We start from the raw sequence: 25,357 nt of genomic DNA on the forward strand, positions 1-25,357 counted from the left end.
GAATGTGTGAGAAAACAAGGGAGTTTGGGTCTGATATCTTACTCCACCAAGCTACCCTTCAAGGATGCCTGGTTTGCTGTTCAAAAGTCTAAGCTGCTATCTTGCACCTAGACTCAAACAATTTGCACTTCTTAGTTTCATGAGGGAAGAAGGAGGGCTCATTGCTAGCCATCATTACCAGATTTCCAACCAATCATGTTATTTCCTGTTCCTCATCCTTGTAACCAATTATGTTGCCCCTAATTCCATGATGGTATTTATTCTGATCTATTCTTTGTTGTTCTCCCCAAAACCTCTATGAGGGGAACTGTCTTTTGTTCAGGGTCTTTAGCATTAATGGAGGTAATCCATCCACCCATTTATTGACAGGTAGCTTAACCTTGCTAATAAATATAATATTGATTGGAGATATTCCTTAGTTTACCCTTTTGTTAAAATTTAATTGTGACACTATCTTTGAGACATAACTTTTCCTCTTTCTTCCAATATCCTCTTCCAAAATTGTTCCTCCTGCCTGCAATAGATTGCTATCTACTTCCCCCAATTCTATTTCCATGACTTTTTTCAAGATTTGGCTCAAGACTCATACCCAGAACACAGTCCCCTCATCTATTCCTGTTTCTTGATGGCTCAGATGAGCATGTGGCCTCTTTAATTATCCTCCCAAATTCAAAATGTTCTGTTTTTCCTTAGCTTTTCTTAGAGTACTTTGTCTAAATATCTTTGCCTTCATCACAGTATACCTTTTGTCATTTTTATTTGTGTGTCATATCCTCCTTCACTGTTAAACTCTAAGCTCTTTGAAGTCAGATGTTCACCTTTTCACAATGCCCTTTACATAATGAATGAACACTTATAGTTTTTGAACTGAATTGTTAAAAATTCACCTTCTCCAAGAAGCCTAACTTCTCATCAATACTTGGTGCTGAAGTTGTTGAGGAATATGGGAGAGTTTTCATGGAGTTTCTTCTGTATTTACCAGGATTTGGAGAGGCTGCTATATGACATGAATGTCAAAGTAGAAGTTGTTGAATTATGATGGAAGAGCAAGGGTCTGTCTGGCAGTTATAATGGGAGCAAGATGAATGCCAGTCAGTCTCTTGTACTTGTGATTGAGCGGGATTACAAAAAGGAATGACTAATCTTGGAGAGGATTGAAAGGGACATGATGTCTTCAGGAGGGTGCTCAGATTTTAATGAATGAAAATGGATAGGAACATTTGAGGAAGATATTGAGAATGAAGGCACTTTTTTTTTTGTGGTAGAGCAGATGTTTACAAGGGTATACTTAATATAGATTGATGATAGCATTTATATCTGAAAGTAGGACTTAAAAAAATTCTAGCCATCCAATGACAGGAAGAATATGTCATATTGCTCTGGCAGAAGAGAGAGAAAATAGATCAAACAATAGGATGTTTTACCACAACGCCTCTAGCTTTATCGTTTCTTCATCACTTCATTGGTTATCATTTTCATCATCGCTGGTATCGCTTGCATGAGAAAGGATAAAAGCTTATGGAAAATTCGGATTTAGAAATCAAGGGTAAAGTAATAGGTGGAAGAGGAGCAGGCACATTGGCTCATTAAAGTTTATTGAGGAAAAGGAATGGAACCAAATTTTTATTTCATTAACTGCATTTGGGAGCTGTGTTACAATGGGATGCTGTGAAGCTACACTTAGAATTGATTCAAAGTTCATGAATATAAGTAGGAGAAACCTAAAAGATTTAATGTAAAAAACCAAATTTGTGTTATTTTATTTTGCAGGTTACTGTAACCATTGAAACAAGTGACAAGTTTGATATTCTTATGGTTTCCAATGAAGTAAATGCCACAGGACATCAACAGTCTATACTAGTGCCAAGTGAGGATGGACGAACTGTGCTTTTCCCAATCAAACCAAAGCATCTAGGAGAGATCCCAATCACTGTGACAGCAATTTCACCTAGTGCTTCTGATGCCATCACCCAGAATATTTTAGTAAAGGTAAGTACTTGAATGATTAATTCAGTGATAACTCATACTTTATTAAAAAGGAAATGAAGTTAATAGAATATCTATTTTTATGTCTATTGAGTTCTTAGGAACGAACTTGAATTAATAATTCCCTTCTAATGCATCTTATAGTCAATGACTTACTGCTGTCCGGAATATAACTTTTTTGGAATGTTGGGCACTTTCCCATTTAAAGTTAATTGGGCAATAGGATCTTAAACAATTGCCTGTTATAGTCAATTGCATTTGGGCTGTTAAAATTGTCTCCTATTAAAGTATGCTTAAAGTGACAGAAGAATTAATTTGATTACTTAATCTCAAATTAGACAATGTAGGAAGAAGAAATGTCAAAGGCTTATTCCCAGTAAATCTTTACATTGAGGACATGTATGAATACATCTAAACACTTGATTTCACCATCCCCTCAAGCTATTGTTTATATATCTTTCCTCCCTTTCATTGCCAAAATTCTAGCATCATCTACTCTCCCTGACCCTATTTCAGCATCACCACTCACTTCTCAACCCTTGATAATATGATTTTTTATACCAATATTTTACTGAAACATTTTCAAGGATTACCAGTGAGTAAATAACATGGCCCAGTGGAAATAGCACTGAACTAAAAATCAGCAGACCTGGGTAGAGTATAGGCTGTGGCATTTACTAGCTACATGAGTATGGACAAGTCCCTTAAACTCCTAGTGCCAGATTCCTCCTCCTCTGTAAAGTAAGGATAATAATCTAGAATCACCTAACTCGAGGGTTGTTCTAGGGAAAACGCTTTATGAATATCAAAGTCATCCAAAAATGTGAGTTGTTATAATTTCTCAAATACTAAACCCAATGGTATTTTCTTAGTCCTCAGCCTTCTTGACCTCTTTATCACTTTTGACACTATTTCTCAGCCCCTCCTCCTATATAATTTCCCCTTTCTTGACTTCTACGATACTGTCTTCCCTAGTTATCCCTTTTACAAACCATTTGACTGTACTATTCTTTCTTCTTTTGCTGGTTCCCCATCTTTTCCCCACCCCTTAAGCAAGGGTATTCCCAAAGTTTTGTCTTCATGTCTCCTACCTTCTCTCTACTTCTCAGTTTCCTCTTTCCTTTCCTTCCTCATTTCCTTTTGCTTGCTGATCTCATCTGTTAATATGGGTTCAATAACCATCTCTATGCAGACAACTGAAATGTACATATTTTTCTCAGTCTCTCTCAATAATCAAAGTCCCACTTAGTTACCTGACTCTCCACTTGGCAGCCCCTTTAGTATAAAAAATTCAATGTGTCCAAAATGAAACTCTATCTTTCCTTCACAAAAACCTACCCCTCCTCCATACTTTCCTACCTTTTTTATTTTTTAGGATAGCCCCAGAAATTAAAACAGAATCTGGCATATCATAAGCATTTAACAGATACTTACTGATTAATTTGCTGATTTTCTCTTCCAATAATCTAGCTTCATAGCTTGAGGGTCACACTAGATTCTTGACTTCCCTCACTCCCCATATTTAATCAGTTGCCAAGTGTTGTTGATTATAGCTTTATAACATCTCTTAAATTTGTCTTCTTTACCTGGCTATTACCCTAATTCATACCCTCATCACCTCTCACTCAAGTAATTGAAATAACCTCCTGACTGATATTCTTGCTTAGAGCTTTTTTCTTCTTCCAATCCATCCTTCACACAGCTTCCTAAAAGTATAGGTATGACTGTGTCACTCTGTTACTCAAAAAATCTTCCGTGGCTCCCATTAGAAAAAATACAAACTCCTTAGCTAGGCATTTCACATTCTCCATGTCTGGCTTCAACCCATATTTCTAGTCTTGTTTTACATTTTCCTTCTTCATGCACTCTGTCCTAGTCAAACTGATCGACTAACTATTCACTAGACTAAATATCTATCTCCCACCTCTGGGCATTTGGACAAGCCATCTCCCATGCCTGGAATAGATTTCGTTTACATCTTCACTAAATTTCAAATGGTGGTTCAGGTCTTGGGAATCACTGCTGGGAAGATAAATGCACTCTCTCTGTCTTCTACTTGTCTTGCATTTACTTAACTATGTCTGTGTCTCTTTTGGGCAGGGATGGCTTCGTTTTCATATCACCAGTGTTTAGCATAGTCCCCACATGCACAATTGATATTCAGTAAGTGTTTATTATGTGAATGAATAAAAGTAGAATGAGGGGCTGCTAGGTGGTGCAGTGGATAGAGCACCAGCCCTGGATTCAGGAGGACCTGAGTTCAAATCTGGCCTCAGACACGTAACACTTACTAGCTGTGTGACCTTGGGCAAGTCACTTAACCCCAATTGCCTTAAAAAAAAAAAGTAGAATGAAATGCTTTGTTGGCAGGAATGTTGCAAAAATTTCAAGTCCAATGAAGAAAAGAAACAACAAGGTATCCAAGCCATAGAAAATAGGTTTGTTGAGAGAAGGCCTATCTCACAACAAAGCTGGTCTCGGGTCTAGGACCCAAAGACTCTGAGCCTACGGATCTGGGGGTTCTTATACTCAAATCAGGATTCAAAATTATTTATACAGTACTATTTTTAGACAAACTCCTCCCAGAAACACCATTTACACTATACAATTCAAGTTGTGTATGTATGATCCTCATTGAATAGTAGAAACCTCAGTCTTATTCAAAATTATGTAATTCAACTAGTAGAGCCACCATAGTGCAAAAGTATTAACTGCTTAAATCCACTATAATTTCTGTTCATCGCAGCCATTGGAAGCTACAATTGGAAGCTATTTGATGATGGCTTTCCTTAAGTTCTGATTGATCCAGAGTAACTATTTTTAGTGTTTGACCTTTAAGCTGATTGGTGGATATTGTAATGATTGGAATGATGCCACCTACTGGAGACTTGCTGTGGAGAGCTCCACCATGAGGAAATGCCTCAGAGGCATTGTGGCTCTTCCTTGGCGTCAGGAAATGACGTCTGCTCATTGGTGCTGTCTATCAAGGCTACCAGCCAATCAACTTGAGGAGCCTCCTATTTTCTGGGAGGAGACAGGAAGGAGGAGAGGGAGCCTGGCGGAGAGCTCTTGTGTTTTTGGCTTCCTGACTTGGTGGTGGTGGCGGCAGAGGACTTCACAGGAAATTTGAGGAAAGATAGGAATGCCAGGCTGTTGGAATTCTCTTCTCAATCTTTTTCTTTCTATTTTCCAATAAACCCTTAAAAACCTAAACTCTTTTTATCAGTGATTTTAGTCAGTTTCCCCCAAAACTGGGGGAACAGATTAGAATCCACATTTAGAATCTTAAATTACACAATATCTAACCACAGTGGATTAAACTAATGGTTTCAATTGTGTGGTTTATACAAGCTCTTCTAATATCTATCTTACTCTATTATCATTTGCTTAAACTATTAAAGAATACCACTAAAGAATCCCTAAACATATTAAATCACAATTTGTAGTCTAAATACTGATTATTACCATAGTTAAATCACTTATCTCTAAGGGTTGAGAAAAATCTCACTCACAGGAACTATGTTCCCAGTTGTTTTTGTTGTTTTTAGGCTTGGTGACTTTTTTTTTTTTTGTGGGGCAATGAGGGTTAAGTGACTTGCCCAGGGTCACAGAGCTAGTGAGTGTCAAGTGTCTGAGGCCAGATTTGAACTCAGGTCCTTCTGAATCCAGGGCTGGTGCTTTATCCACTGTGCCACCTATCTGCTTCTTTATGGAATATTCCAATTCTTTTGGAAAGGGAGGTTTTTTTTTTCATTTAAAAATTTTATTTTTAATTTATGGAATAAAACAAGCACTTCCACAACATAGTACAATAAAATAGATGATTGCATAAGAAACTACAAATCTATTATGTACAACTTGCTATTCCTTTCAAATATACAATAAAATTATTATGTGAAGTACTTTTTTTCTTCTCTTTCTTCCACCCTTCACCTTAGAGATGGCTACCATTAGACAGAAATGGGAAAGGGATTTTGAAAGAATTCCAATTACATAACTATCTATGCCTTATTTAATGAGAAAGAAAGCACTTCTATATTTGAAGAGCTTTCAAAAATACTCTTTGAAAATAAAAATTGTTGGGTTTTTTTTGTATTTTTTAATTTTCAGCTTCTAATTTAGTACCTACTACATAATAGGTACTTAATAAATGTTTAACTGGGGGCAGCTAGGTGGTTCAGTGGATAGAGCACCGGCCCTGGAGTCAGGAGGTCCTGAGTTCAAATCTGGCCTCAGACACTTGATACTTACTAGCTGTGTGACCCTGGGCAAGTCACTTAACCCCAATTGCCTCACCCAAAAAAATGCTTAATTGATTGAAAGAAAGTTGATGGAACATGTGGTGTAGTGGACAGAGCTCTAGATTTGAAGTCCAATGACCTGGTCAATCAGCAAGCTAGTCAATAAACATTCATTAAATTCCTACTATGAGCTAAGCACTAAGGATACAAGAAGAGACAAAAGACAGTTCTTACCTTAAAAAAATTCACATTCTAATGACTTGAATTTGAGTCTTGACTTTTCACTTACCAGCTGCATAAATTTGGGCAAGGCACTGGACTTCTTGGCCTCAGTTTACTAGAATAGCATTCATCATATTTTCAACACCTCATGGTGATGCTGTGAGAAAAGAATTTTGTAAATTATTTGAGTTATTATAATCACCACAAATGCCTAGTTATTTAAAATATGTCTTAAAGTACTGTGTAACTGGTAAGGTATTCTCATTTATAATCAGGTCAATCCTGTAAGTGGTTTAATGGATATAGAATTGATTATGTTTATTTGTCCTGTTAGGCTGAAGGAATAGAAAAATCATATTCACAGTCTCTACTCTTGGACCTGACTGGCAACAGATTATCAACTACAGACCAAACTTTGAACTTCACCTTTCCTCCTGACAGGGTGATTGGAAGTGAAAAAATTTATATCACTGCTGTTGGTAAGAATATATTTTATGGGTTTATGTATTTTTTTAATGTTTGTAGTTCTATAGATTTTTTTCCATGTTAGTTAAGAGGTAGGAGCAAAATGATATTAGCCTCTGTTGAGCTCTGGCTATGGTGTGAAAAGTCTTCTTACAAAGAAATACAGAAGGCATGTGTCTCTGATTCAGTAGGCTGGAGAAGTAATACCTTTAGAATATAGAACACAATTCTGATCAGTCCTGGGTTTTGACTTAATTCGGAATCTGAGTGTCTTAAAGTCTTTTTGGGAAAATCAGGAAGATAATTTTGGTAAAATTGGCACCATTCTTCAAGAGGAAGTTATATGTAAAAACAAAGTCAGTTTTGCTAATACAGAATGGAACATTTTACTATATTCTCACAATGCTTTTAGGCCTTAAGCAGAGCAGAAACACCGCAGTGAGCTCAGATTGTGAGCACATCTAACCTCATCTTGAGCTTTTTATTTGGAAATAATTTTAATTTATTCTAAGTTTGGCAAGTTTCTTATTTTATGAGATCTAAAATAGATGGAATCAGAAGGAGATGCCACCAAAACTCTACAGTATGTAAGATCTTGATATTTCCTATAGTTATGAGAAATCCAGCTGTTGGATGCTTATTTCTGTCTTCTCCAGAACACAAGTAGCTAAGACCACAGGGGTCCTCCCACAGGCTTCAGGCAACCTTTTAATTCAGTTTCTACTAGCATCAAAATAATATTTAGGTCACTGTGAAAATATGACCTTTCTCCAAATAGTGTGATTATACAGCTGTGTTTTACAAATAGAATATAGCGAGAGGAAAAATTTTAATTAGTGACATCTGCATTTAATATCAGTGACAGGCCACCAGGATTTTAGGGTCTGGGACAAACATCTTTGTTTTACCCTCTCAGGGACTCCATTAATTCACATCTGCCAGGGTAACAATCCTTTTTATTTTTCTACTTCATATGTTCCCCACTTGTCCTCCAAAAACAAAAACGAGAACATCCAATTTAAGCTGGAATTATCAAAAGGAATAAGTATGTTGTACAGAAACTTGATTTTGCCATTCAGTGGGTCCCATTTGTCCAAGTATCTCAGTATTGTTAGAATTCCATGCAGTGTGGAAGGTAGAAATAAAGAATGTATGCTCCAAACTCTTATTTAAGGGCGAACTGTGCTGAAGCAGTAATGAGAACGACAAAGCTGGGGCACATCTCAAACAAGCATCCCCTGGAAAAATCATAACAATAACAAAGGGCTCTAATTCTGGAGGTGTTTGGTCCTCCAGATAAGAGATCATACCTTACCAATATCTTTTTTTAGGGGCCCAGTTTATAAACTTATACCACTGTCTCTATTAGAATGAGCTCATTCAGTGGTTTTTGGTAACAGTGCACTAGTGTACCTGGCTTTCCACAGTCTCTCCAACATCGACTACCATACCAATCTTTTTCATCTTTACCAATTTGCTCAGTGGGAAAGTTCATAATTATTTTGATGTTCATTTTTTAATTTGTGATTTGGAACACTCCTTATGATCATTAATATGAATAAGCTAAACAGGAGAGCAATTTAATTAATTAAACCTGTTTGGCAACTATTTACATTTTAAAATAAATTAAATTTAATACCTAGAATGCTATAAGTCTCCCTCAGGCTTTTTCCACCTGTAAATCTCCATCATGAATCTTTGTTCATTCATTTGTCTTCATTTTCCTCTTCTAGGCTCTATATTGGAACAGCTGATATAGTTTGCTGTATCCTTTCATTTTCAGGTTTTAGTTACATTTAGTTCTGTTCTTTGGTTATATGAATGAAATCTACTATCAAGCAGTTAATAATTATGGAGTGTTTGTGGCATAGCCCTATACGTGAATTGAATCTTTTGTTTACAGGAGATATTCTCGGGCCTTCTATCAATGGTTTAGAGTCCTTGATTCGAATGCCTTATGGCTGTGGTGAACAGAATATGATCAACTTTGCTCCAAATATCTATGTTTTGAATTATCTGACTAACACAGGACAACTGACAGATAGTGTGAAAGACAAAGCCATCTCGTTTATGAGGCAAGGTCAGTATTTTAGCAAACAAATAACTTGCTGTTTAAAAATACGTTGTTTTTGCATCTTTCAGAAATCATTAACCCTCTATAGACATTTCAAAAGAGGTAGAATTTTGTCTTACATTTCTTGTGAATATTGGTGGGGATGTATTAAAGGGTGCTAAGTGGCTACAGATTGAAGAAGATAATGCTGAAAGGGGAAATGTAAGGGAGCCTGATCAACCTCTCAGTTCAACCAATTAAACAATCAGCAAGCATTTTTTGGGGGGAAATTTTTTATATTTTATTTTTTAAAAATTACATGTAAAAACCATTTTTAACATTAAAATTTTTTTGATTCCAAATTTTCTTCCTCCCTACTTCCTTCCCTTCTTTTTGAGAAAGCAAACAATATGTTATAGATTATACATGTTCAGTCATGCCAAAAATATTTCCATATTAGCTATGTTGCAAAAGAAAATACAAACAAAAAAATCCCCAAGAAAAATAAAGTGGGAAAAAAAGGTATACTTAGATCTTCATTCAGACTCCATCAGTTCTTTCTCTGGGGGTGGATGGAATTTTTCATCATGAGTCCTTTGGAATTGTCTTAGATCATTATAATGATCAGAATAGCTAAGTCATTCACAGTTGATGATAGTACTCTATTGTTGCTACTGTGTACAGTATTCTTCTGGTTCTGCTCACTTCACTTTGCATCAGTTCATGGAAGTCTTTCCAGGTTTTTCTAAAAGTATCCTGTTTGAAAAAAAAAGCATCCTGTTTGTTATTTCTTATTGTGCAATAGTATTCTATCATAATCATATACCACAACTTGTTCAGCCATTCCTCAGTTGATGGGTATCTCCTAAATCTCCAATTCTTTGCCACCACAAAAAGAAATCAGCAAGGAATTATTAAACATATAATATATACTAGGCATATAAAGACATAATACGACAAATAGTCAAGGAGCTTATAATCAATTAAGGGAAAGTACGTTCAAGTAGATATAAAATATGTAGACTGTAAATACAGTGTTTGGGTTGGGAGGAGGCACTAGCAGGTATGGGGATCTAGGAAGACCTTATGTTATAGGCAGTTCTTGAGTTAATCCTTAAACTAAGTCAGGGATTCTAAGAAGCAGAGCACATGCAGGCATGGGAGCAGCCTTCTCCAATAGCACAGGGGCTAGAGAGGGAGTTCATGTGTTAGGGATACAAGTAGGTCTGTCTTGGGGCAGCTAGATGGCGCAGTGGATAGAGCACCAGCCCTGGATTCACAGGACCTGAGTTCAAATCTAGCCTCAAACACTTAACACTTACCAGCTGTGTGACCCTGGGCAAGTCACTTAACCCCAATTTCCTCACCAAAAAAACCACAACACAAACAAAAACCAACCAACCAACCAAACAAAAAAAAACAAGTAGGTCTGTCTGCCTGGATTTTAGAGTGTGTAAAGGGAAGTAATGTGTAATAAGCCTGGAAGGATAGGCTGGAGCCAAATTGTGAAGGGCTTTAATGGCCAAACAAGAGTTGTTTAAGAGTCAGTTTGGTACAGTACACTGCTTCTGTAGTGAGAGGACCTGGTTTCATATCCTTTCTCACTCACATGCTACCTTTCCGACATTGGGTAAGTCATACAACTTCCCTGAGTCTCAGTTTCCTTATCTGTTAAATAAGGGGGTTGGATTAGGTGGCTTCAGAGGTCCCTTCCGGTTCTGTATCTACAGTCTCAAAATCTGATTTTAATCAGCCAAGATATGTGGGTGAATTGGAGCTACCTACCCAGTGTCAAGCAGGTAGATTACACATACATGGCTAAGTCATGATTTGAATCTAAATCTTCCTAATCCAGAGTCAGGACAACTTTCCATGTTGCCTTCTCAACAACTCTACTGTTTGGCTTGCTACATACTTCACAATTTCCTTCCAAGGTTTAGCTATAGTGACACCACTAAAAAGCTTTTCTGCCAGCTCCCCAAATGTCACTTACTTCTCTTTGATCTTTCCAATTCACTCATCATATACTCATATAGTTATTTGTGTACATGTCTTATCCAGCTACTATATTATATAGTCCTTGAAGGAAATGACTTTGTTTTTATTCTTTCTATCCCTAGAACCTTGTTTCTATTTCAAGCACATTGCTTGAATATAGTAGGACCATAATAAATGCTTGTTTAATTGAATTGTATCAAGTATTTTACTCTTTACACATTTAATGTGTTATGAGCAGGCTGTGTGTGTGTGTGTGTGTGTGTGTGTATGTGGTACTTGGGAACATGGATTCTTTATTTGCAGTTACTTGTTGTTGTCCATCCTTTGTTTTCAAAGAGGACCAATGACATCATGGGTGATGTCTCAACTTGTGTGTGAATTGGATTTGTGAGGCAGAATTGTGCAAAGTCCCTCTTTTTTCCTTAGTCATCAAAGTCCAGTGGCAAGAAAAATGTCAAGACAGCTGGTTATAGGGGCAACTAGGTGGCTCAGTGGATGCAGCACCAGCCCTGGAGTCAGGAGGACCTGAGTTCAAATCCGGCCTCAGGCACTTGACACTTACTAGCTGTGTGACCCTGGGCAAATCACTTAACCCCAATTGCCTCACCCCGACCCCCCCCCCCCAAAAAAAAGACAACTGGTGATGTCCCAGGATGCAGTGCACCTTTTTGCACTTAGTAGACATATAACAAAGGTTTAGTAAGTGGAATGGAATGAATGAAAAGGAAATGGAATAAAAGAAGCAAAAATATTTAGTGTTAGTTTCACTGCTTTGCCCATGGATTTGTATAAAAATATCCAGAGTAGACATCATTTGGATGTGACATCTTATTAAATTTTCCTTTTTATATTCTTCTTTGTGTTTCATGCTTTCATTTACCCTAAACAGAATCCCATTCAGAGAGGAATTGTGGGATCAATTCTTAAGTTTGTCTTCGCTCTGGGTTGTATAATTATAGCAAATGGTCAGACCAGGCACATGTTCAGGATCATAACCTGAGCTAGTGTGATGTGTAAAATCTTAATTGTGGTCGCCAAAAATTAAAAGGCTTCAGTACCAGTCTTTGGGCATTAAACATTTATTAGAACATACAGATATTTACAAAGAGTTCAGAAGGTTATGAAAAAGAAGTCCTACCTAGCCTAGAGTTCCAGCTTGGTTGGGTTCTTCCTGAAGTCCTCCTCCACAAGCCTGCTTTAATCAGAAACACCCTCAATGAGCCTGTCTTAATCAGGAACTCCTTCCCCAGCCTGTTTTTTTTTTTTAATGTATGAGGTATTTTATTTTTTCTGTTACATGTAAAGATAGTTCTCAACTTTTGTTTATACATGCTTTACAATTTCAGATTTTTCTCCCTCCCTCCCCCCTCCCCTAGACAGCCCCAGCCTGTTTTAATCAGCCTTCCTCATCAAGCTGTTTGTGGAAGCTTTTTTATAGATCTGGAACAGAGGTGGTCCTTACACACTGCTTCAAGGTGATTGGTTGGCGTCATCCAAATCCATTGTCTTTGAAGGTGTTCTCAAGTTGAGTTCACAGTCTAGTTTCTGAGAACAATACCTTCTTAAGGGATAGTCAGGTGTGATTACAATCCCATTAACTTGAAGTAGGCTTAATCAGCAGTCAATCACTCTCACTTGATTCAATCAGTCTTGATTAATCTCCAGGTGGGTCTTTGAGTATCTGCTAAATCCCATTATTTCATCACACTAGGGAGGTGGAAAAATATAATATAGAAAGAGAGAGGGAGCAAATGAACACCACGAGTCCACAAGACCCTTAAGCCATAGTGAATGGCAGGTTGTTGAATGCCAGGTTTGACATACACAGATCTAGGCTGTGTAAGATGGCAGAGGTGGAAATAGCACTTGAGTATATAATCAGGGATCAGGAACCAAAGATCAAATGAAGCATAAGGGAGCAGGTGGAGAATGGGTCCTAAACAAGGAAATCAGGAACAATATTAAAGGCGTTGGTAGCATCATTTTGTTCCACAACAAAGTACAGCCAGAGAGTGACTGTTGATCCTAGGACAGAACTCTCTTTTCTGCTTAGTTTGGGCTAGGAACTTTCCCAGAGTGAGGTACAGCTCTGGAGATCCCGGAGGATGTTAATTGCAGCACAGGTGTAGTGTTGTAGTTCCTGGGGAAAGTCCTCATCGTTTGCCCTTTTGTGCACATTGAACTGTTCATTTATCAGGAAGACACATTTAGGGTGCCCCCAAACTCCCAGTGCAGCTTTAAGTCTTTTTTTTTTTTTTTTTTTTGCTGGTCAATGAGGTTTAAATGACTTACCCAGGGTCAAACAGCTAGTAAGTGTCAAGTGTCTGAGGCTGGATTTGAACTCAGGTACTCCTGAATCCAGGGCTGGTGCTTTATCCACTGCGCCACCTAGCTGCCCCAGCTTTAAGTCTTAATAGTTTTAAACTATTCTACATTTTAGTTGCATAGACAGTTGTTTTTGAAATAGCACTAGAAGTAGGCATGACAATTTCCACTAAGGGTTTGTAGATCCATGCATATTTGGGACTATCTCATAGTTTATCTGTCAGGTATGTTTTTTGGTGTGGGGGGGCAATGAGGGTTAAGTGACTTGCCCAGGGTCACACAGCTGGTAAATGTCAAGTGTCTGAGGTTGGATTTGAACTCAGGACCTCCTGAATCCAGGGCTGGTACTTTATCCCCTGTGCCACCTAGCTACCCTCAGGTACTTTTAAATATAGCAAGCAGGAGGGATTTAGATGAGTTGCTTTAAAGGAAATAGGAGTGTAAACCGAGGCAAATGCTTTCTTAAGTGGAATCTAGATCTCTCTTCTCAAAAGGAGAAGACTGGAGAATGCAGAGGTCACTTCTCCAGAGAATGCAAAGGCCAGTTCTTGAGATTTAAATCTCCTTCTTCCTAAAAAGGAAGGAAACTAGAGAAAGACAATGCCTGTAAAAATTAAAAGAAAGGTTTTATTAAGCAGAGAAGAAAATCAAACATGTTCATGGGTACTGTCTAGCCTATTGCTGAACAGGATACCATGCAATAGATTGCAAGGGTTTACATACAGTTTTTAAAAAGTCAGGTAAAAGGGGGCGGCTAGGTGGCGCAGTGGATAAAGCAACCGCCCTGGATTCAGGAGTACCTGAGTTTAGGTCCAGCCTCAGACACTTGACACTTACTAGCTGTGTGACCCTGGGCAAGTCACTTAACCCCCATTGCCCTGCCAAAAAAAAAAAAAGTCAGGTAAAGAATTTGGAGGAAAGGTGGGATTAGAAAGGGCTACTCCCCAAAGGGAGGATGTGTGTATATGTGAGAAATTTCAGGGATGGAGGATTTGGCCTTTGATATGCAAATTAGAAGGCATTCTTGGTGGTTGGCAGTTCAGTTCAAAGTCTTGATGAGAACTCTTCAAAAAGAAAAGGGATTATAGTTGAAAATAAGATCCATAACCATAGTTGCATATCTTGTAGTCAGATGAGTCTTTGATTGGCTTCAGAGTTACTTCAGAGGTTTACTTTCGGTCATGTAAAGGATTGTTGGTGTGTTACCCAATGAAGCCAGTCCTTATACAGTTGTTCTGGTTGCCTGGATAATTGGGGGGCACAAGCAAATCAAGGTACCCATTTTCACAGGAGAGAGACTATTTTTTTTTTTTTTTAGTAAGGCAGTTGGGGTTAAGTGACTTGCCCAGGGTCACACAGCTAGTAAGTGTTAAGTGTCTCAGGCCGGATTTGAACTCAGGTACTCCTGACTTCAGGGCCGGTGCTCTATCCACTGCACCACCTAGCTGCCCGAGAGAGACTATTATTAATGATTATAATAATTAGTTCTAGAAATAAAACTGAATAAAGACTCTTGGAACAACATTGGGGAACTCTACATTTCATATATATTTTATAAGCTGGAACTAAGACTATTTAATATTTGTAATTCTAAAATAAGCAATTCTCATAGATACATAGCCATGATGACTTTTCCCTTTAATGTTTTTTTTTTAAAAATTAGTTTTTTTCAGTTAAAAATTTTTTTTTCTGGGGGCAGCTAGGTGGCTCTGGATTCAGGAGGACCTGAATTCAAATCTGGCCTCAGACACTTGACACTAGCTGTGTGACCCTGGACAAGTCACTTAAGCCTCATTGCCCCTCCCTCCCCCCATTTTTTTTCTTCCTCCTATTTCCCCTCCCTCTATAGGGGAAAAATAAGAAAAATAAAATCCTTTTTAAACAAATATAAATAGTCAAGCAGAGCAAATTTCCATATTGGCCCTGAACAATGACCAGTTATGATGCCAGAGGATTGATGAATGAATAATGCTACCCACCTTCTGGGAAAAAGAGGTTATGGACTGAATATGCAGAATGAGACTTCTTTTTGTTATAAAAGATTTTTTCTTACATACGAAGGGTCAAAGAGCTTAAATGTCTTTTTTTTCTCCTAAAAATGATGTGTTCAGGGGCAGCTAGGTGGCGCAGCAGATAGAGCACCGGCCCTGGAGTCAGGAGGACCTGAGTTCAAATCTGGCCTCAGACACTTGACACTTACTAGCTGTGTGACCCTGGGCAAGTCACTTAATCCCAATTGCCTCACCAAAAAAAAAAAATGACATATTCATAACAGTATTTTTTAAAGCTGAACTGCTTCTGCGTAACTTTTCAAAAGTTTAGGGGCATCTCAGAACAAAAGTGTTTTGTAATTCATTGATCTTGTAAAGGTTTAGGATGGAGGTGAAAGAAATATATTGGTTTTCCACAGAAATAAAAAAAATAAATAACATTCCAACCTCTTTTAAGAAGCTAGAGGTTTATGGTTTCTGTGGACTACACTTTGAAGTCATGGGAAGATGTTGGAAAACCATGCCATGGAACTCCGAGCTACATTTGGCTCATAGACAATTCTACTACTGAACTAAAGGTCCTTCCCAAGATTGAGGTTCTATCATACTAATTTAGATTTTAGTAACAATTAATATTCACAATGTAAAAATTTATAGATGATGTCTATCATATCCATCATCTATCTATATCCATCTATCTATCAATCAATCTATCTATCTATCTCCATCAATTAATCCATCTATCAAATATCTGTTTCTTTCTCTGTTGGTTTTTTTTTTCTGTCTGTCTTTCTGTCTTTGTCTTTATATTGGCAGCTAGGTGGCACTGTGGATAGAGAGCTGGATCTGGAGTCAGGAAGACTTGAGTTTAGATCCTGCCTAAGACATTCACTATGTGATCCTGGACAAGTCACTTAACTTCTATTTACCTCAGTTTCCTCATCTGTAAAATGGGGATAATAACAGTGCCTACCTCCTAAGGATTTTGTGAAGATAAAATGAAATATTTGTAAGACACCGTTCAAGCCTTAAAGTACTATACAAATGTTAGCTGTTATGATAAACTTAAATTACTTCTATTTTTTTGAGAAAATGATGGGTGTTTTTCTCCTTTATAACTTAACCTGAATTTTTCCTTCTTCCCTATTTAGAGCCATAAACCTAGGGTATCACTATAGTAGAAGCATTAGCTGTGTCTCTTTGGATTAACTTTTTCCAAAGTATTAACTGGCCACCATAAATAGCAATAGGCTAAAACTGACTTAGAGGAGAAATAAAGTTACTTCACTTCCACCAGCAGTCGGACGTAGATAGGGAATATGTTCCCTCCAGGTTATGTTTTACTAGTTGCTGTCACCCATGATGATAGCTCAACATTTACATTCCCTATTCCAGCTAAATAAGCAAAGGACGTTTACTTCAGAACTGGAGAATTCAGTATTTTGTTTTCTCTGTGCTGCCTCTGTCTGGCAGAGGAGTGGTGGAAGTTGTTGATGCAGAGTCCTGGAGGTCAGCCACCTGAGAGGTAATTTTCATGAGGACTGATCTCATCTCCATGATCTCATCCCCATGACCAATTTTACAATATCTCATACTTGGAACACCAGTTGTTGATAGGATCTGTGCCGTTGGAGGGCACATTGTCCGTTTTTCTTCCTGGATAGGTCATTCTGATTACAGAAATATTTTCCATAGTTTACATGGGTCCCAAAATATTTTTATGTTTTATAAGATAAAAGTCACAGTTAGATTGTGGCCATTCATATTATAAGCCATTGAAGAGAGACTGCATGATGGATGAAATTCTGGTTTATAAATCAAAGGCATGGGTTCTTATCCTGGGTTCCATTGTTAACTACCTTTGTGATCTTAAGTGTCCTTAAGAAAGTTATGTAAAAACTTGAGAAAATTGTTTAACGTTTCTGTGAATTACTGTCCCCAGTCAGCTACATTCTGCTTTCCTGATGTAGTTAATGTGAAGACTAAGAAAGGAATTAGCTAAATCAGCTTAATAAACAAATTTCTGTCTTTAATATCAGCAATAATTTGTTAGATCCATCATAATGAATATTTTAATAATACTTTAAAATTTTACTTGGTAGCTTTTTGGGAAGGGGGAAAGAAGTAAGATGTTAAAAAGGTAGATGGGTTCATGTTTATGGTAAAACTATTAATTTTTTAAATTAAAGCTTTTTATTGAAACTTACCATTGAGCATAAGTTTAACCACCTAAACTTGTTTAGTAAATGTTTACATATAATTCGATTTAAAATTAATAAATTATAACCATTAATTATGATATTCCCTCCCTCTTATTTCTCATACTGTATTGTAGCAGTTCAGTTCTTTTTCTATTCCTCACAGGATCTTCAGTAGTATATGTTGCATTAATATTTGATTCCTTTTTCTCTTCTTCTGCCTTTGTTTTCTTTATGAGAAAATACTGACTAGGAAGTTGTTAATACTGAACATCCTTGTCTCTTTTCATGTCTTCAGGCTACCAAAGAGAACTTCTGTACCAAAGGGATGATGGCTCTTTCAGTGCTTTTGGAAATGATGACCCTTCTGGGAGCACATGGTATGTATCTTTGCCAGCAAAATTAATCTGTATCTTAGATCAGGAACATATAATTCAAATCCTGCGTTGCGATGAAAATGTTCAAGAAATTGGTAGACACTTCTCAATGGGTTGGCTTGAAGTCTGATTTTCATCAGAACCATCACCCAACTTTGAAAGGGCTTCTTTTGTAGGCGGTAGTCTAAGGCTGTTCTGAAGAAAGCCATTTTTATATTTTTGGAGGATGAGAAATATTTCTGTTATTGTGGATGCAGCAACATGGAATGCTTTGAGATAGTTGTACATCTGACAGGAGTAATTCATGAGAATGACTACATAGCAAAAAGATAGAATAGTTTGTCTGGATTCTTTAAAGTTTTCTACCATGAAAGCAAATTTGGTATATTGTTGAGGGTATTAAGTAACAATCAATTAGAATTGCCATAGTGATGGGAGTGAAGACACTTTTCTGGAAAGTGGGCTTTGTTATTGGGAGATAGAGATGAAAATAGGAAGTGTTGATTATGATGTCTTCACCATTCTCCTGTCATGACCAGTGTCAACAGAACCAGGTGTGAATGGTATTAACTCTGGGTTGACTTACTGATTCTTACTCATTATTGTAAAATTATAGATTTAGAGTTGAAAGTGGTGACCAACTCCTTCATTTTACAAATCATGAAACTAAAGCTCAGAGATGTTAAGTTCATTCATTCAATAAACATTTATTAAGTGCCTACTACATGTGAAGTACAGGAGATACAGAAAAAGGCAAAACACAGTTCCTGCCCTCAAGGAACTTACAATCTAATGTGGGAGACAAAACTTGCCCAGGGTCACTCAGATAGTAGGTAGTTAAGGTGCCCTTTGAATCAATGTCTTTCTAACTCCAAATCCAGTGCCTAGCCACTGCAGCTTATACCTCTTCTTTATTCTGTATCCCGTCCCCCTTCCTGAAATTTGTATAGTGTAACTGGTCACTTCTTCAATGTCATGCCACTTGACATCCTACTTCCACTAAACTCGATGACCTTGAAGAGAGGATATTTCCTTTGCTATTTTTCCTAAAAAGGAATATAGTTTGGTTCTGGGTTATAAGTATTGAAAACCTTACTTGATTTCAGCAAATATAAGATAGGATGCATAATTTTGCTTTTACTTCATAAATACTTGGAGTATTTCACAAATGAAATAACCTGAATTTCTTTTTTTTTTTTTTTGGTAATGAAGATAGTAATTAGACTTCTACTTAGAGGAAATCTTATTTATAGGATATATTTATAGGATTTATAGGACATAGCAGCATCCATAGCCCATTCCTTTGCTGTTCATTCTGTTTGCTTCCTTCCCCCAGCTATCTTTTCATCCTTTTATTGTATTCTGTGTGGGGAAAATTATTCATTTTGTTCACTTAATGATGTTTGGAAGATTTTGTAACATGTATTTCATTTCACAAGTTTCATTTTTTCCCCCCATCTAGGTTATCAGCTTTTGTCCTAAGATGTTTTCTTCAAGCTTCTCCTTACATAGATATTGATCAGGATGTGTTACACAGAACATTTTCCTGGCTCAAGAAACATAAAAAACCCAGTGGTGAATTCTGGGAACCAGGAAGAGTGATCCATAGTGACCTCCAAGGTGGCAACAATAGTCCAGTTACCCTCACAGCCTATATTCTGACATCCCTTTTAGGTTATCAAAAGTACCAGGTATTTAACTTTTTGTTGTATTTGAATAAGTGGCGGAAAATAAGAAGGAAGGGATGTTTTAGCACTTAGAGACTCAGTTACTTTGCTTTCTAAATGTACATCTAAGGAACTCAGTTTGGCTGTATACAAGTATGCTTCCATATTCCAATGATCTGCTTGATAGGTTGGTGCCAGGAGAAGCTGAAGAAGTTCTGTAAATTATGTTCTTAAAAAAAATTTATATAAACATTGAAAGAAATGCCATTAATAAGTTAACAAATATTTTATCATTTAACAAGAGAGTTTTTTAAAAATGAAAGTTTTTTACTTTGGTAAAAACACTTTCACAACTATTTGGCTAAATGATTTCTTTTCTTATTTATAAAAGGATACATTTGTGACAGCTAATTGGTGCAGCGGATAAAGCATTGGGTTTGGAGTCAGCAAGACTCCTCTTTGTGAGTTAAAATCTGGCCTCAGACACTTGCTAGCTGTGTGACCCTGGGCAAGTCACTTAACCACGTTTGCTTCAGTTCCTCATCTATCTGTTAAATGAACTGGAGAAAGAATAGGAAAACCACTCTAGTATCCTTGCCAAGAAAACCCCAAATGGGGTCATGAAGAGTGGGACATGACTGAAAAAAAACTCAACAACAAAACATTTGTGACTAATGCCAGTACTCCTATAAGGTTCTTCAAAGCACCTAAAAATGAGTACAATTGCTTTAGAATGGATGCTTTCCCAAAGATATAATAAATTGCTTAATAATTGTAGGGGAGAGTGTTAGCCACATCTGTGATTTTACTTTTGCCATGATCATTCATACTTTTGTGGGAATTACTGATCATCAGTAATCGTATTTTTAGAGGAGTGAACTAATACTTTTATTAATAAAACACAAATGTTTTTAATATTTAGAAAGCACACTTTGTGCTATATAAAGTAAAACAAAGTGCTGTATAAAGGTTACAATTATTATCATTAGCATTATTAAAAGCAAGATTTAAGTTAAGAATCTGCATATTAAGGCAGTTAATACAGAGATTTTCACATAAGTGCTCATTAAATATTTGCTGAAGGAAAGGGAGGCAGTGCTGAAAGATAAGAAACTTTGTTAATGAGTTTCACTCAGTTCTGAATCTAGTATTGACAATCCCTTTGGAATCCTGAATTCATTGCTAATTTTATGTATCCTAATGGTTAAATATATTAATATTATTATATATAATTACATAGTAACATAGTTATATTTGTAAATATAACAATATAACTGAGGTTATTATAGTTATATATGATTTTGTTATTACATTTAGAAAGAGAACAATATAACTAAATGTAACTATATGTTGTAACGATTGGAATGACACCACCTGTTGGAGACTTACTGTAGAAGAGTTCCACCATGAAGTGAAGGTTTTTGAGGGCAAGACCAGGAGTCTTTTCTTTGGCGTCAGGAAGTGACATTGGCTAGTGGGAGGAAGAAGGAAGAGACTGGCGCTCTTTCCTGGGGACTCTGGCGGAGAGGGGAGCTAGAAATGCGCTCTCCCTTTAATAGATAGGAATCTAGGCCTTTCTCTCTCTCTTTACCAAATTCTTATTCTCCTTAATAAATGCTTAAAAGTCTAACTCTTGCTAAAGCCTATAATTTATTGGCAACCATTCATTAGATATTTTAGACAGACTAGCTAGAATTTTAGCCCTTAACAATGTATATGTATGAATGTGTATATCTATGTGTGTCTCTATCTATCTATCTATCTATCTATCTATCTATCTATCTATCTATCTATCTATCTATCTATCTATCTATCTATCTATCTATCTATCTATCTATCTATCTATTAGGACAACTAGGTGGCACAGTAGATAGAGCATTGGACTTGGAATCAGGAGGACTTATCTTCATGAGTTCAAATCTAGTCTCAGACACTTATTAGCTGTATGACTCTGGTCAAGTCACCTAATCCTGATTGCCTCAGTTTCTTCTTCTGTAAAATGAGCTCGAGAAGGAAATGGCAAACCACTCTAGTATATTTGCTAAGAAAACCTCAATTGGGTCTTAAAGAGTCAGATACAACTGAACAACAACAAATATATGTATATGTGTGTATATTTGTATCTTTCCATCACAATCAAGTAACTGATCACTTTCTAGGTTCTTGCCACTGTACTAGGTATTTATTTAGGAGATTATTTGTCTCCTGAATTTACAGTGTTCATTCCTGAAATTGAATTATGTGCTACGCTCCCCAAGCATACACCCAACCTTTGCTTCAGATTAGCATTCCTAGTTGGAGAAGCACTAACATCCATTCTTTCTTTTCTTAGTATCCTTTCTTCCTTTGCTGGACAAGGCCTAATTAATTAATTGTGGAAGAAGTTAGTTATCCGTCTTTTAAAATGATAACGTATCAGATCCCTAAGTTTCCTGAAGGTTTGTTATTTAAATGTGATAAAGAGGTTATTTTTAATACCCTAATATCTCCATGTCCATCTAGGCTTCCATGGATATGAGAATGTCTGTTAACTTTTTGGAGTCCCAGTTCAGGGAAGGTGTTTCAGATAACTATACTCTAGCTCTCATAAGTTATGCACTGTCATCTGTGGAAAGTTCTGAAGGGAGACAAGCTTTGGATCTGTTGAACCAGAGAGCTGAACATGAAGGTAAGTGTATTCTTTTGTTACTTATGGCATTCTTTTCTGTTTTGGTCTGGACTTGTGATTTCTCTGATATAGGGAACTCTAGGTAGCAGATCTGCCAGGGTTCTGTAGCTTGGGTTCTGTAGCTTTTTCTCTTAGAGAATTGCCTGAATTAAAAAGACTTGCCCAGAACTTTCTGAATTAAAGGAAGTGAGGTATGGTAGATAGATATCTTTTTTTTTTTTTTTTTGTTGTCTCTTTTTTTTTTTATTTTTTATTTTTTTATCTATGAGATAATTTATTTTTTCCGTTACATGTAAAGATAGTTCTCAACTTTTGTTTATACATGCTTTACAATTTCAGATTTTTCTCCCTCCCTCCCTCCCCTCCCTCCCCCCTCCCCTAGACAGCAGGTAATCTGATATAGGTTATATCTATATATATCTATACATATACATATAGATATATATATACACACACATATATATACACATAATAACATTAATCCTATTTCTGCATTAATCCTGTTACAAGAGAAAGAATCAGAGCAGTGATGCAAAACCTCAAAATAGAAAAAAAAAACAACAGCACCCAAAACAAAAGAAATAATATGGTTCAATCAGCATCTATACTCCACAGTTCTTTCTTTCTTTTTTTTTCTTGGATTTGGAGATCCTCTTCTATCATGAGTTCCCTGGAACTCTTCTGTACCATTGCATTGGTGAGAAGAATATAGTCCATCACAGTAGGTCAACACTCAATGTTGATGATACTGTGTACAATGTTCTTCTGGTTCTGCTCATCTCACTCATCATCAGCTCACGTAAGACCCTCCAGGTTTCTCTGAACTCTTCCTGCTCATCATTTCTTACAGCACAATAGTATTCCATTGTATTCATATACCACAACTTGTCCAGCCATTCCCCAATTGATGGGCACCCCCTCAACTTCCAATTCCTTGCTACCACGTAAAGAGCAGCTATAAATATTTTTGTACATGTGGGTCCCTTTCCCCCTTCCATGATTTCTTTGGGCAAAAGACCTAAAAGTGGGATTGCTGGGTCAAAGGGTATGCACAGCTTTATCGCCCTTTGGGCATAATTCCAAATTGCTCTCCAGAATGGTTGGATCAGCTCACAGCTCCACCAACAATGCATTAGTGTTCCAATTTTCCCACAGCCTCTCCAACATTTATTATCTTCCTTTTTTGTCATTTTAGCCAATCTGATAGGTGTCAGGTGGTACCTCAGAGTTGTTTTAATTTGCATCTCTCTAATCATTAGAGATTTAGAGCATTTTTTCATATGGGAATAGATAGCTTTGGTTTCTTCATCAGAAAACTGCCTGTTCATATCCTTTGACCATTTCTCAATTGGGGAATGACTTGGATTCTTATAAATTTGATTTAATTCCCTATATATTTTAGAGATGAGGCCTTTATCAGAAGCACTGGCCTCAAAAATTGTTTCCCAGCTTTCTGCCTCCCTTCTAATTTTGGATGCATTGCTTCTGTTTGTACAAAAATTTTTTAATTTAATATAATCAAAATCATCCACTTTACATTTTATAATATACTCTATCTCATGTTTGGTCAAAAACTGTTCTCCTTTCCAAAGATCTGATAGGTACACTATTCCTTTCTCTCCTAATTTACCTATGGTATCACCTCTTATGTCTAAATCATGTATCCATTTTGACCTTATTTTAGTATAAGGTGTAAGATGTTGGTCTAAGCCTAATTTCTGCCATACTATCTTCCAGTTTTCCCAGCAGTTTTTGTCAAATACTGAGTTCCTATCCCAGAAGCTGGAGTCTTTGGGTTTATCAAACACTACATTACTAGTGTCATTTACTACTGCATTTCCTGAGCCTAGCCTATTCCATTGATCTACCACTCTATTTTTTAGCCAGTACCAGATAGTTTTGATGACTGCCGCTTTATAGTAAAGCTCCAGGTTTGGTACCGCTAACCCACCTTCCTGTGAATTTTTTTTCATTATTTCCCTGGATATTCTTGATTTTTTGTTTTTCCAGATGAATTTTGTTATTATTTTTTCTAGCTGTATAAAATAATTTTTAGGTAGCCTGATTGGTATGGCACTGAATAAGTAAATTAATTTAGGCAGTATTGTCATTTTTACTATATTAGCTCTGCCTATCCATGAGCAATTGATATCTTTCCAATTATTTAGATCTGATTTGATTTGTGTGAAGAGTGTTTGGTAGTTGTGTTCATAGAGTTCCTGGGTTTTTCTTGGCAAGTAGACTCCCAAGTATTTTATATTACCTACCGTTACTTTAAATGGAATTTCTCTTTCTATCTCTTGCTGCTGGACTTTGTTGGTCATGTATAGAAATGCTGATGATTTATGTGGATTTATTTTATATCCTGCTACTTTGCTAAAGTTGTTAATTGTTTCAAGTAATTTTTGACTTGATTCTTGAGGATTCCTTAAGTATACCATCATATCATCTGCAAAGAGTGATAGTTTTGTTTCCTCCTTGCCTATTCTAATTCCTTTAATTCCTTTCTCTTCTCTGATTGCTAAAGCTAACATTTCTAGGACAATATTAAATAATAGGGGTGATAATGGACATCCCTGTTTCACCCCTGATCTTATTGGGAAGGCCTCTAATTTATCTCCATTGCATATAATACTTGCTGATGGCTTTAGGTAGATACTGTTTATTATTCTAAGGAAAGCTCCCCCTATTCCTAAACTCTCTAGTGTTTTTATTAGGAATGGGTGCTGTACTTTGTCAAAAGCTTTCTCTGCAGGTAGATAGATATCTTACTGGACTTGGAGTCACAAAGACCCTGGGCTCAAATTCTTCCTCAGCCGTTTACTAGCTGCGTAACCTTAGGCAAGTCACTTAACCTTTTTGTGCCTCAATTTCCTCAACTGTAAAATGCAGTCATAATAGCACCTACCTCTCAGGATTGTGAGGATTGAATGAGATTATAAAGAGCTTTTCAAATCTTAAGATGCCATATAATTACTAGTTATTATTATGAGAAATGGCTTGATGGCTTCTGTTGTCCTTTTGGGTAGCTTGGTGGCACAATGCATAGAGCACCAGACCTGGAGTCAGGAAGACTCTTCTTTGTGAGTTGAAATCTGGTCTCAGACACTCACTACCTGTATGACCCTGGGCAAGTCACTTAACCGTGTTTGCCTCAGTTTCCTCA

General features: G+C 36.8%; 1 protein-coding gene across 1 annotated transcript in view; it reads left to right on the forward strand.

Annotated features, from left to right (window-relative positions):
• CD109 (CD109 molecule) overlaps window positions 1-25,357 on the forward strand; it is a 178,860-nt gene that overhangs the window by 130,771 nt on the left and 22,732 nt on the right. The window contains exons 21-26 of the mRNA XM_043962437.1: window positions 1,771-1,989; window positions 6,784-6,928; window positions 8,818-8,994; window positions 17,778-17,859; window positions 19,319-19,547; window positions 22,026-22,191. Coding sequence (XP_043818372.1) covers window positions 1,771-1,989; window positions 6,784-6,928; window positions 8,818-8,994; window positions 17,778-17,859; window positions 19,319-19,547; window positions 22,026-22,191 — 1,018 coding nt within the window. The remainder of the gene's footprint in view (window positions 1-1,770; window positions 1,990-6,783; window positions 6,929-8,817; window positions 8,995-17,777; window positions 17,860-19,318; window positions 19,548-22,025; window positions 22,192-25,357) is intronic.

The sequence above is a fragment of the Dromiciops gliroides genome, chromosome 4, assembly GCF_019393635.1.
Source record: "Dromiciops gliroides isolate mDroGli1 chromosome 4, mDroGli1.pri, whole genome shotgun sequence".
NCBI classification, from domain to species: Eukaryota; Metazoa; Chordata; class Mammalia; order Microbiotheria; family Microbiotheriidae; genus Dromiciops; species Dromiciops gliroides.